At 39.1% G+C, this 14,195-nt stretch overlaps 2 protein-coding genes and 1 non-coding gene across 4 annotated transcripts; 1 reads left to right on the top strand and 2 right to left on the bottom strand.

The window, feature by feature from the left end:
• Window positions 1-1,168: 1,168 nt before the first annotated feature.
• On the top strand, window positions 1,169-4,285 carry LOC107818476 (uncharacterized). Its single transcript, XM_016644501.2, has one exon. The coding sequence runs from the start codon at window positions 1,259-1,261 to the stop codon at window positions 4,097-4,099; it is 2,841 nt and encodes a 946-aa protein (XP_016499987.2). The 5' UTR covers window positions 1,169-1,258; the 3' UTR covers window positions 4,100-4,285.
• A 928-nt stretch (window positions 4,286-5,213) lies between these two features.
• Window positions 5,214-13,791, bottom strand: LOC107818477 (callose synthase 11-like). 2 transcript variants are annotated; one of them, XM_016644502.2, is made up of 3 exons: window positions 8,277-13,791; window positions 6,508-6,676; window positions 5,214-5,629 (listed from the first exon to the last, which is right to left on the bottom strand). In XM_016644502.2, the coding sequence occupies exon 1, from the start codon at window positions 13,593-13,595 to the stop codon at window positions 8,283-8,285; it is 5,313 nt and encodes a 1,770-aa protein (XP_016499988.2). In that variant the 5' UTR covers window positions 13,596-13,791; the 3' UTR covers window positions 5,214-5,629; window positions 6,508-6,676; window positions 8,277-8,282. The 2 variants fall into 2 exon arrangements, with proteins under 2 accessions (XP_016499988.2, XP_016499989.2); XM_016644503.2 differs by having other exon boundaries at window positions 6,544-6,676.
• On the bottom strand, window positions 10,560-10,639 carry LOC142172289 (small nucleolar RNA J33). Its single transcript, XR_012701661.1, has one exon. It is a non-coding gene; the product is annotated as a small nucleolar RNA J33 (small nucleolar RNA).
• Window positions 13,792-14,195: the final 404 nt, after the last annotated feature.

The raw sequence follows: 14,195 nt of genomic DNA, 5'->3' as shown, positions 1-14,195 counted from the left end.
GCTTTCTAATATATAATGACTTTAGGGGTAAATGCTTTTATATTTGGTGAATGGTTTTTAATACATTTAACTTATAATAAAAGAATTAAGTACTTTTAAATTTTATTTTCATATTTTACTTAAATAAAATAAAAATATTTAATTATTGCCTGTAATAATAATTTTTTAAGATTATTTATTTACTTATAATATTAATTATTAAGTAAATTTATTCATGCCCTTATTCGTAATTTGATACTTAAAAGCACTTTCTGAAAAGCTTGGCCAAACACAAATTATTGCTCAAAAGTGATTTTCAGAGTGATTAGTCAAACACAAACTTTTTTTCTCCAAAAGTGCTTTTGAAAAAAGCACTTCTCAAAATAAGCTGATTTCTCCAATTTGGCCAAACATGCTATAAATCTCACACATCTCACTGCACAAAAGTAAAGTGTCTTATCATAACAAAAAAAATTATAACAAAATAACATATTCCCTTCTATTTTCGATGATGTAATTTGATTTGACATAAAGCTAAAGGAAAAAAAAGACTTTAAAACATGTGGTCCTAAAAGCTCAAGGGCAAAAGTTTTGTGGGACCATGACATTTGTGTGGCTATAAAAATTTTCATTAAACGTAAAATAGGTAAAAATAAATAAATAAATTAAATAAAATTATTTTCAAATTTTGGAACAAACTAATAAGGAAATTAAATTATTCAAATTGAAAAAGAGGGAGTACCTAATAAAAGCACAATGATAAAAGTTATATGCTCTTTCATTCATTCTTTGTTTCTTGTTTTTAATGACTGACATAGTAAGTAACGGACGACTATTCTACTTGGATGCTTCCACCAGTATAGATATGAAGTAATTAATTTGGTCGTTAAGGTATAAACATAAGGAATAAAATAACCTAATTTTTGTCTACATTATAATTAGAACCTTAATTTCTCATGAATTCTTTCTACTGTTTTATTTGTTTATTACTTTATATTAGTTTCAAGTTCAAATATCATCCGAGAGAAAAATGCAAAGATTTTTTTCTTATATGTTCAAGCCTTGACGAACAGAAATTTCTTGGATAACATAATTATTAAAAAAATTAATTATTAGTATCATATCATAATTCTAAAATCGAAAGTCAAAATAGAAAATAAAATAAAGAAGCAAACCGACAATTGAGGTATCCAAAAAAGGAAATGAGATTGTGATTCAGGTGTATACAAATGTCAGCAATATTTATTTGATCAACCATTGAAGTCTCCGTCTCTCCACTATGCTCCATGAACACCTCATAACAATGGAGAATTCCTCAGCTCCATCTCCATTGCAAAACCCTAGCTCCAGATTCAAACTTTCCATATTTACAACATCCTCATCACCCAAATTCCAATTTAGTCCTCTTCTTCTTCTTCTACTCCTTCTTCTCCTTTCCCTTAACTCCTCCCTTGGAGTTTCCGAACTCCCTCAGATCCCATACTCACCATACTGTAACGACGTCGTTTCCAGCACCCCTTTAAGCCAAGCTTCAACCCCTTTTAACGCTACCCCAATTTTCCTCACTCTTCGCAACGCGTACGTACACGCGCCGGTTGAAAATGCCGGAAAATTCAATCCGAAAACCCTAAATTTCTACACCCAAAATGTTTATCCGACCCAAAATGGTAAAATATTTAAACTTGAAGGTGTTTTGAGGTTCGCAGGAAGTGTTGGTCCTGAGTTTTTTGGTGATTTTGTACACCGGCGGAAACTCCGGCTAGTTTATAACCGGCCACCTAGGTTTCCTACCAGAGGTGGCGGCGGGTATTCGAGGGAGTTTCGCGTTTCGGGTTTCTGGGATTCGGGTACTGGGAAGCTTTGTATGGTGGGATCAGGTATGAGGAAGTTAAGTTCTGTTGATGTTGTTCTTAAGTTGGTTTATTTCAATTCGTCTGATATTTTGCGTAGTGTTGTTAATGGTACGTTGGAAAGAATTGATGTGAATGATAACAATGCATATACTAAGCCTGTTGAAATACTTGGTTTGTCTTTGAGAAATTATGTGTATACTTTGATTAATAAAGAAGTTGAGAATCATGGGTTTAGTGAATATGGTGATTCGTCTAATGTTTCGTTGGGAATAGACAACCCAGATAGGAGTGTGTGCTCAGTTATAAGTCGTGCTGGGACTATGGAAATGATGTATTTGGGTAATTGTAGTAATGGGAATTGTGATTTTCTTGGTGGTAATGTGTCAAACTTTAGGCCGACGATGATATGGTTTAATGAGATTGAGTGCGGGGATAATGGGAGAGGGAGATTCTTGTTAAGCTTTGGTGATGGTGTGAGCACTCGGCCAACTTATTTGATAAATCAAACATTGGTTGCTGAAGGGAAGTGGGATGAGAAGACGAAAACAGTTGACATGATTGGTTGCCGGATTTTCAATGGAAGTGATGCAGCAGCTGAAAAGGGTTTTGTTGGGGATTGTGTTGTGAGGCTGAGTTTGAGATTGCCTAAGCAATGGACCTTGAAGGAGAGGAGTGTTGTTGTTGGGGAGATTTGGAAAAGAAAAGACTCAAATGAAAAAGGCAATTACGGTAAAGTTGCCTTGCACAGTCTAAGAAATCTGGTTAACAGGCTTGATGGATTGACATATGAGTATACTGTGATTGATAATGTGACGAGGTCTTGTGCCAAGGCAATGAGTTATAAAGGCAATGGAGGGAAGTATCCCGATGTTCATTCATCTGATATGCGATTTGATATGATGGTGAGGAATAAGAAAAAAACAGAAATTTTCAGTTATTCAGCACCATTGTCTGTGGGGGATAAGTTTTACCGGGGTGCATCTGATTCTTCTGTTAAATTGAACGACAATCAAAGTACTGTGGTCAATGTAAGCTATGTGCTTCACTTTTTTGCTCCACCTCAGTTCTTGTACAGTGTTGATCATACTCCTATGACAATTGAAATTTCTGCTGAAGGTTTATATGATTCGAGGAGTGGACATCTTTGCATGGTTGGCTGTATGTATTTTTCATCACGTCAAGGGATTTCACAGAAAAATTCATCGTTGGACTGTGAAATTCTAGTTAATATTCAGTACCCGCCTCTGAACGCTAAAGTCCGCACAGGTGGTAGAGGTACCATTGAGAGCATGAGAACAAAGTCTGATCCTCTTTACTTTGAACCTCTGGAACTTATATCAAATTCGATCTACACTGACCAAGCCAGAAATTCCATATGGAGAATGGATCTGGAAATGACCATGGTTCTAATTTCCAACACACTTGCATGCATCTTTGTGGGTCTGCAGCTATTTTATGTGAAAAAAAACCCAAGTGTGCTTCCGTTTATCTCTGTTGTCATGCTAGTTGTACTCACATTGGCACACATGATCCCTCTGTTGCTAAACTTTGAAGCCTTATTTTTGGTCAACCGAAAAAAGCGGAATGTTTACTTTGGTAATGATGGATGGGTTGAAGTAAATGAGGTTTTAATTAGAATCATGACGATGATAGCATTCTTGTTGGAATTCCGTCTTCTCCAACTCATATGGTCTGCAAGAGCAGGTGATGAGATCCCCAAAAATTCCTGGATATCTGATAAAAAGGTTCTGTATTTGTCTTTGCCAATGTATATTTGTGGTGGATTGATTGCTTATTTTCTCCATCTGTCAAGAAATCCTCATCAGATGAAGCTTGAATATTCCCTTCATTTTCGTTACCAACAGCAAACTTTGTGGGGGGAGCTCAAAACATATGCCGGTTTGATCTTGGATGGATTTTTGCTTCCTCAGATTCTGTTCATTGTGTTCTGTAACACTACTGAGAAGGCTCTCACCCCTGGTTTCTATGTAGGAACCACCCTTGTGCGCCTAATGCCACATGTATATGATCTTTACAGAGCTCACGGCAATGCTTGGTCATTTGATTACATTTACGGAAACCCAAAAATGGATTACTATTCTACTGCTTGGGACATCATTATCTGTTGTGGGGGTCTGCTTCTTGCAGTACTCACTTTCTTGCAGCAGAGATTTGGGGGCCGTTGTTTTCTTCCCAGTAGATATAGAGAGAGTTCCACATATGAGAAAGTACCTGTAGTCAGCACTGAGTCAATTACAGAAGAATAAACTGTCAGTAGAAATTTTATCTTTGATTTTTGAAGAAACTTTTAGTTCTCCTGTCATGAGCTTCATTAGATTCCGATACTTGCATTATATGTCAAAGATTGTATAGTTGAAGTATCTAATTTCAAGCCTGCTAAAGAATGATTCATCTGGTAGAGACTAAGTATCTATATATTGGTAGTTAACTCTTCTTTCAGACGCTATTGTTACTGAACTGGCTAGCTTGCAAAATTTTGCTTACCAATCGGCAATCACTGTGAATATTTTCAATCTAAGTGGGACTTGTATCTGTTAGATGCATTGACAGGTTTCTGCAGTACTCTGTTTTCCCCAAATTATAAGTTGTAAAGTACTGGCATTTCATTAAGAAAAGTTTTTAACTGGCAACTTTTCCCACATAACCAGATTAAAATGAATTAATCAGCTATTTTCGCAAGAGAAGCTATTCTCTCTTTTTTCTCTTGGTGCTTTGGGTTGTGGTTAGGCAAGGAGAAAGATGTGTTTGAGGGGTTGATCACTAAAAAATTATTAGTGTAACAGTGAAGATTTTACTCCATTTTAAGATATAGCACGCATCCAAGTTTTATCTCTGAAGATGTATGAAAATTCAGTTAATTCGACTTAAGGTCTAGTTTTAGCTGAAGTGAGAAATTTTATCCAATGCCTCGTACAAATCACACTAGTTGTGTGAGGCTCTTTCAACGTTGGTGGAGATAAAGTAGGGGAAGGGGAACTTCTCTTTTCTAAGTTGCTGATCAAGAGATTATGCTGCCTCAGGGCTTAGATTCAACGATAAGAACGCAGAACATGAAGTCCAAGTTAGGCGCACATCACATATTCGAACTCGGTCATGGATTAAATATTAATTATTTGAATTGGGAGGGGGGTAAGCGGCGTATATTTGCAGGAGATTCGAACCAAATTTGAGTTTCTACATCTCACTTGGGTTTCTTGGCTATTCTCTCTTGTATACTGCTCTTATTTTCCTATAATTGCTACCAAACTAACATTTGCTGTCATGGGTTTCTATGATACGTTCAATGCCTCTTTACTACCGAGTTTTGATGAATTCTAGTAAAAACATAAACTTAACTAAACTCATCTGAATCAAGAAACATCTTAAAAGTGATTTTCTTTAAAACCACTGGCCAATTATTCAGAAAGCCAAATACATTTACAATTTAAGGCGACGAGCAAAGTGCCTTTTACTAGTCTTGCTCAGTGAGTGAATATGAGTTACATCTGTCAAGAAATTAACCACCAAAAAATACATTAAATAGAGCTAGAAGTGAGCAATTTCCTCTTGCAAGCTCAGTAGCCAAACCGTAGTTGGTGTAAGTTCCACTGTCGTCCATTAGCTCACCAGAAATACGCAAATACAGTGTCACCATTTACATGTGGCCATTATGTACAGAACTACAAAAAATTGGAAACATGATAGATCTAACCATGATTCCTGAACCTAACCATACTAAGACTAGGAAGAAGAAAAGCCCCAACTGTTCCACATCGCTTGGTAAAACCGCTGCAAGCCTGCAATGTCATAAGTGATAACTGAATTACATCAGGCTTGCAATTTACAAAGACAGAATGGTAAATATATACTGCACGTGAAAGAGAGATCCTTCATGGTTGTTGGTGTCCCACGGCAGAGAGGAGTTGAATGTGCAAAAGGCAGGTGTGGTGTTTTTCACATGTAGATCAGCTGATTGAGGAAGAAAGATGGTAGTATAGCAATGTATGTTTGGAGATGTTTCAACTCTCAAAGTTTGTAGTTTCAGGTAGCAAAATGGTTCATCGAAAGCACATGATTACAAGGGGAAACCAGAAACCTAAATGAGTAACTCTGTCTACAAATTTTTTGTACAGGTAAAGATGGGTTACTATTGTTGATTTCATCTGATATAGATGATTTAATAAAGATATAGAGGGTCTACAGTCAAGACTCTGACTTTTTAATCATGTTATAAGCCAAGGGAGGTGGAATTGCAAGAGTCAAGATATTCTCCATTGAGTTGGAAGCGGTATGAAAGACAGGTTCAGGAATGGTCAGACTAGCAGTCAGAACTAAGGGCGGACAGATATTCTCTGAAACAAAGATTGTATCATGTTCGTACAAAAGAATTTGGAAATACAAGTCTGGAAAAGAGGTAGAACAGTAAATTATCAAGTAGCATAGGTTATTGAGTATCATGATGTCAAAGTTGCTAACTGGTTATGACATTATCATCAAGCAAAGAATGACTTGAACATTAGGAGGTGCGCGGTCAGCATCTAAGTTTTTAGTCGTCAAAAGTAGAAATGTTGACATCCTCCTTCCCAGCCAAGCAAACAATATAAACTCAAAATTAAATAAAGCAGAAATCACAATGTTGTAAGTAGCAAGGAGAATACACAAAAGTAGTATTAACCTCGTCGACTTGGTAGACTGAAGGGTGAGAAGTTACCCAGACTGAGTAGAAGGCACAAATTCAAATTCCCCATCCAAGCTCCGACAAAAAATAAAGCCACTTATTTAGAACCGCGGCCTATATAATCAAGAAAAGAGATGCATATGCCTCTGAAATTATTAACTTGTTCCTGCAATCAACAGAAAAGTTAACTAAAACAAGCATGATTATTGAACATCATAATCTCAATCATTAAGAGATATAAGAAAAACAACACATATAATATCTTTGATAGTATGACCAGTTATTCAGGTAGACCAAAAGATTTTATTGATGTACTTAGCCAGAACTGAGGATGTGCTGCACCCGGACATTTACAAAAAGGAAAAACTCAGCTCCTGATCTGTAAGAAGCTGAGGAATTCCGACATTTGCTCCACTTTGTGGACATCATCTATTTTGCACCAAAAAGCTTAACTTGTAGAATGCTTTTACCTCACATCAAGTTTATGGATTAAGATATCTATCTTTAGACCCCGAACCACACCCCAATGCCCCGACCTCCCATCCCTTCTCTCTATCACAGTTTCTCTTTTCTTTCTTTGATAATGAGAAGTCCCCAAGAGCCAGCTGGTGCAGGATTTGAATCTCGGTGGATAATGGGTCCGCATCTCTGCCCTTCTCCACTTAAATATTAGGGTTCGAACTTCTGATGTTGGGTTCTTATCACTAGACCAAAGTCCTGGGGGGCTCTATCTTAGTCTTTCTTTTTTTCTTTTATGTGATGAGGATGAAATTCTAGAGTGATCTTCCAACAAGCGAGGATAATTACTCTAAGAATATTTTTTTTAAAGGGATACTCTAAGATTATAGTGACACCATATTGTAAATTTTCCTGCTCAATACTGTTTTCAATGCAAGTAATAATTTTAGGCCATCTCATAAAAGCTGAGGATGGGAGAGGGGGCGGATTCATAAACATGTTTTTCTGCTGTTGGTAATAAAGCAAAATGTTGATGTTCAGGCCTCCTTATTCAAAATCAAAAAGAAAGAAGCGTGATGAAAAGTTTAAAAGAAAGAAGGTAAAGTGAAATGTGAAAATAGCAAAAGTGTTTCTGATATGTATTACTTTATTAGACGGATGTTGTACTCTTGCAGGCAAAGACTTGCTATCCTCAATAACATTCATCTTAGCCTGTTACACTAGAAATGACATTTAAAACCAGTAGATATAAAGGTTGCAAATCTGTTCTCAATAAATCTGCTTCTACATCAGCACTATCAAACAACTGTTCATTTCTCCAGGGTTAGCCTATTTTTGGCCAAGAAAGCAAAGCATATTAATCAGTCTAAAACAGCCATACAAACTCTGTGACAAAATGTCAAAAGTAAGAACATTCCGCTTTTTTTTCTTTTTTTTTTAAAAAGTAATTCAGTAAGTTCCGTCATGTGTATGAACTCGTTTACGTAGACGCATTCATGTTGCTGACCTCATGAACAACAGGGCAGCCAATCCTTCTCAAACAAAAAGATTATCTTATCTCAGAAAGGCTAGATAAAGTGTCACCTTTGAACTTAGCAAAGATTAACAGCTAAAATTTTATCTAGCTACCTTCGAACTTAGAGAAGGTTAATTGAATCAGAGCACTATAAATTTGGACAAGAAACTACAAGTCTGAAAAGTACTAGCAGCTATACATAGCATGTGAATTTAAACCTGATAGACTAAAGTACACTTACAATCATCATGATAAATAGAAACTCAACTACATATGCAAGTTAGAGAATCACCTCAAATTATGTATCTTTGCCTGTGAGGATACGAGAAATCTGAAGGCCCCTGCTGAAAGCTTCATTAAATAATATTCTTGTCTGCATGGATTGAAATCCAGGCATCCATGATAGAAATGCCAGAGGAGCCATAACAATTAGCCCAAGCATCATATCATATAGCCGAGCCAAAGACACAACAGTGCTCCAAACCAAAGTAGACTGCAAAAAGGGCCGGAGCACTAGGGCAATTTGGATTAAGCCCCATCCAGTTGGAATAAATGCCAACAAACTTGTGATGAAGTCAATCAGCGTAAACTTGGTTAACCTCAACAATAGAACAATCACCAACGTAGTGAGCAGAATGACAAACAACTGCACCAGTCGATAATATATGTGCTCCTTCATCGAATATTTGTCTTTTGCATATGCAATGGCAATGTAAATTGCCACAACAGCGACCATAATAATCCAAGACAGCAAGTAAACACCAATACTAGTGTTACCACCAGCAATGTGTAATTGATAAACAATTCCATATTGAAAGAAGAAGAAACGAAGATCCATAATAATCTCAAGCAACTTTCCCCAGAGACCGGTAGTTCTCAAGTGGTCCTGTTCTTCATACCACCATGTCTCCCAACTTTGATCCGCTTTTACAAAAACTCCCCTATTGTACCAAATCCAATGCATGAAATCATCAAAGTCATACACTGTTCTTAACCAGTCAAACCCAGAGGGATTGAACAAAAACGGAGATGTTATCCATGACAGTACAAGGAACCAACTTGATATAGTCATAGCTATATACACAAAGGTGTCCTTAGTCAAGGGGCTATGTGAAGCATACACAACCAGGATCACTCCAAGTTCGATTGCCTTGACAAAGTGGCTGCGAGCATATAGCCGATAGTTCTCAGCAAAGCACTTGCGCTGCACAACAAAACCGCGCCCAGTTGCACGGTACTTCGCTCCCCCATGCAGAATGGTCCTACCAAAGAAATGTGCACGGGTTCCCATTGAGTATGTGAAAAATAGTGAGGCAAGTTGCAGTTGCATAGTTACAAAATCCCAAACTGCCGGAAGGAAGCCATGCTCCAAAGAGTTCTCCACAATCATAGGGAGGGCAGTGAACACACCAAGCTGGATAACAAACTGCTGATTCAAAATTGCACCAAGTGCTTTGTTGCTGCTGGCATTTCTGCTGGCGTACTCCTCAACACCACTGAGTGCAAGATAAAGTCTCCCCCACAAGAACATGTACACCATTACTACCACTATCATATTGTTGAAGAAGAAGCCAACAGTCGTATAGAAGAATGAGAGCATGCGAAAGAAATCTAGTCTGTGACCCAACCTATATACATCTCTGCTCAATACCTGTTCACCGTTGCCACTAGCAACTTTAGCCTCAAACATTGCGATCTGATTCAATCCAACATCCCTTCCCTTACCCACTTGTATATATTCATGGTGGGTAACATTGCCACCTCGCAAGGTACAGTTGAATCCAGCAAATATATCCTCGCTTATATTAATCACCCTGGAAGCCTTGCTGATGCCACCTCTGGACAAGAACCAAAACCTATCAAAGACATCTGGATGACCATAGTGCATCCGTACCTTGAGAGGATTGGCAAGAACGCGTTGCCCCAGAGTCACAAAACTCGTCTCCTGGGCAGACATGAACCAAGCAAGAGATGACACAGAACCAGTAAAGATATTTTCACGAACTCCCAGAATGGTGGGCTTCCTAATACCATAATTCTCCTTGAATTCCTCCAACAGATTACGCATCTTAAGTGCCTCTTCAAAGTTATTGTCTTGATTCATGTCTATGGTCTGAACTGCATCACCTCTGGTGAAGATAATGGCATGGTTTTGATTCTCCGGCTTACCCTCCCCAAGTTTCAGGGGACCAGGCAACTTTATGCGGTAGATTTCCACTTCTTTCTTCAATTGTTGATCATACTTCACTAGGACAGAATAGTATTCTACTTCATTTCTTCCCAAGTAAACCTCATCCACATAAGCAATTCGGAGGGCCTCATTATTCTTCATCAAATTTAGGATCTCCTCAGCACGTGGATCACCCTTCTTCTTCTGAGAACCATACACCTGGCAGGTCACCACATAAGTAAATTTCATTAGAGCAGCACCAAACTCATCTCCTTTAAAAAGAAGGGTGACACTGCTACTCGTTCTGTGAATATTTTGAGGAGTTCGTAACATGCCAGAGTCTATACCGTTCAAGTGATTATTTTGGTTCAATGAACCAAGTGAAGCAATTTCTTGCGAGCCGTGCCTTATATCAACCTCTGAAGCAGAATCAAGGAAGGAAAGCATCTGGAGAGCCTTGTAATAATACATCATGCCTCTTACAGTACGGGACAGAGTCTGCCCCCTATACGATGCCCAAAGGCGAATCTCCCTTGCTTTAGTGTTCCATAACTCATTCTCATCCCGCATTCCTTCTGTATGCATCCTCTCCATGAAGTTCGCCCACTCATCTTCATAAATCCTCTGCAGATAAAATATGGTGGATACTCCATCTTCATTTGGACTCCTAAGACTTTCTTTGCCAAACAGAACTTCCTCATCATAGTAAGGGGTCAAGACACTAAAAGCCATCATCTTCTCTACCTGGGGAGCTCGTGGCATGTTCATAAAAACAGAGTTACTGAAGAAGGCGATACGCCGTCTCGCTTCAATATTTCTTGGGACATTGTGCATTGAATCTCTGGAAGTAAGAATTGTTTGCAAACGGCGCAGCTGCCTATAGAAGAAAGCATCTTGTTTATCAGGAAACTCGATCGCGTCTTCGAAAAGAAGCCCGTGATTGGTATTTGAAGGAGCAAGACTTGCCTGCATCAGTTGTTCTGTGCTCTTCTTCACCCTTGGAAATTCCCGAACTGAAAGCTCGTACAAAGCCTGTAATACATTGACCATATCACGCGAATCTGGCTCTGGCCTGAGCAAAAGCTCAATAAGAGACACCAGCTTTTCATGAATGCGTGGCAAGAGGGTCATCTTGTAGGCTTTAGTAAACTTTTCAAAGTGAATGCAATCATCAATGTCATGGAAAAGCGCAGTGACTATTGAATGCTCTTCAGTGTCGTATTTAATAATCTTTAGTAGCAAGTATTTGATGCTGTCATAAACCTCAATCACTGCACACCTCCTATACTCATTCTTGCCTATCTTAAACCAAACCCATCTATCAGGCGCATCTGCCAGCTCGCTTGCATGGCTGAGAGCAAGAAGTAACTCGTTGCACAAGAGAAAACACGGCCAACGCATAACCTTAATATCCCAACAGTTTGGTGGCAACTCCATCAGCTCCAGCTCACGATCACTAACTAAGTCTTCCTCCCTCATAGTTATGATAATCTCATTCCATATTAAGGCAAACCTAGTTGCTTCCACCTGGCTCGATTCAATCTTCTTGTACGGCTGTCCAAGGCCATATCTTAACTTTATCCGATGTATTGCATTCCGAAGCTTGCGAACCAGGGTGTCCTTAGCATCTACACTCTCATTCTCGGGCATCAGATTGAACTGCAATGCAGTTGCAAAGAACTGGAATCTGAGTCTGAGCTGTTTAATGTTCCTAATTTCACCTATATGCGAGAACAACCCAATTGTTGCTCCTGCAATGGAGGAATATATAGTGTACCAGATCTGCAGGTCCACTAGATAAATTAGAACAACTGGAATCCACATCAAAACCGCTGCTAGCTCATTCGTGCTACCAAAAAATTCATGCCACTTGTACTTTTTAACTTTCATATTCAAAAGAGCTCGTGTAGGATCAAGCAGCGGCCTTATTTGAAAGAAATAGCTGAAGATAAATTTGGAAGCCAATACCGCAATCCAGAACAACGTGTACTTTATGTTATTAATAAGCCCTTCTCTGAGCCCGCGACCCACAAAAATCCTAGTGTGGAACCACCATGTTATCAAGTAAAAAATTGGCCAGTCAGTGTTTTCAATCACATTTCGTATCCATGGGAGAATGAAAAGAACCAGAGCTAACACCTCCGGGATGATGAACACCAGAGCAGCCTTAAGAAATGTCAAGATCCTTTGGTTTGCCTCATACGACCACCTCCTATCAGAATTCTTCTGGCTCCAAATCATTCCATAGAACACCCCAAACACGACTGCCCATGTCACAGCAACTACACTTTTCAAGACCATTCTCACACCTATCCACATTGTATCCCTGGTAACTAAACTATACTGAGTCCCGGCATCAAGTATTGACTGAATAAACCTCAAACCAGCCCAAGTTATGAAGAGTGTAAGCAACTGCACTTGCACATCCCTCCTTTCCAAAGCCTGCCACGGATACTGTGTACCTTGCCACGCAACAATAACAGCAGCCTGAAAGAACAATATCAACAACACCCATAACCTATCAAAGCTCCTAAAAATATTCCAAAAAGTCCTCTGCTCCACATAACCTGTCTTACCAACTCTCCTGCCTACACTAGTATCCAGAAAACCACATGACAAGTCAAGAGGCCATTTCAGCCTCTTAAAACACCTCCTACTCCAAAAGTACTCGTTTATATCATCATAATTCCTCCAAGCTGAATGAGGGGCAGTGCCATTTCTACTCCTCTCAACTTCACCTTTAATCGTCGTATAAATAGGAGTGACAACTTGTTCCAAGAAACCAAACTGCCTACAAGTAAAAGGAACAAAAGGGGCTCCAGTACTCTCATCAATGTGACCATCAAGAATGTAATTCAGTTCCATGGCCATATGGTGATATATATAACATAAGCATTCAGGAGCAAAACGAAGATTAGCAGCCTCACCCCAAATCAATAAGTAAAGACATACATACAAGAGCTCACGGCGAGAAAGTTCTGGACTTTGGCGTCTTGGCAAGCGAAGTTGAGACCTTTTACCAAGATATGAACACCATTTTGTGTAGTTATTCAAGAGCTTCTGGCGAAACTGGCGGAGGACACCGTAGTCAAGGCGGTCCGGGGCGGCAGGTGGTGGTTGAAGGCGCATTTGAGAGTTAGCCAAATGGAGAACCAAGTGTTCCCTTTGGTTCTTCACGTTATCGTCTTGAAACCCAAAGAAGAGTCCAAGCCAGTCCATGAGGTCCATAGTATCACGCCACTGAATGAACGGCGGCAGCCGGAGATCCCCAACGGCGCGTAGAGCAGCTGAAGCAGCACGCACCTCTGGGTACCTCAGTGAAGGGTGGTCAGCAAGCAAATTGTTAATGGGTATAATGTTGTACGGCTCGTAATGGGGTGGTAGCGGCGCGTGATCCGAACCACGGCCGCGCGTGACTGGTGGCCGTTGCCGGAGATTCATCGCATTTGCTTCCGCAGCAGCTTTACATTAATGGGTAACTCTCCAAAATCCTCTTTGTTTTTCCCAAAATTTCAAACAAGCAAAGTTGCCACTTGCACATAAGCAGACACAAGTATGTGCATATACTATAATAAAATAAAGCAACGGGTATATTCGATAATTCGAATACTGGGGGTAGGGGGTATGTTGGGGGGCGGGGGATTAAAAGGGAATCAAATGTGTAAACTTTAATGGAGTAAAAGGTGAAACTTTTAATGAGAGGAAAGTGAAGGGTACGTGGGGGTTACAACAAGGGAATTTAATGACGTGAACCACGCGCCAACAAGAGCGGCTGGGGAAGTTGTGGGTAGTACGTAAGTTGAAAGTTGCAGCTTTCTATGAGAAACCAACAAGACAACATGAGAAGCCCAATCAAAACAATTCCGTTATGGGGATAAGCGCAAATCTTAAATATTAAAATAAGATAAGATTAGATTGAATAATTTTGAATTAGCCAATAAAACCATGTTGAAAAAAAAAACATAAAAATGACTTAAGGCATAATTTCTTCGAAAATTAAAAAGGGATGTTTTAAAGGATTATATCACAATACTATATAAG

This window comes from Nicotiana tabacum, chromosome 17 (genome assembly GCF_000715075.1).
Source record: "Nicotiana tabacum cultivar K326 chromosome 17, ASM71507v2, whole genome shotgun sequence".
Lineage (NCBI taxonomy): Eukaryota > Viridiplantae > Streptophyta > Magnoliopsida > Solanales > Solanaceae > Nicotiana > Nicotiana tabacum.
The sequence above is the reverse complement of the archived record's forward strand: the minus strand, read 5'-3'. Positions and strand labels throughout refer to the sequence as shown.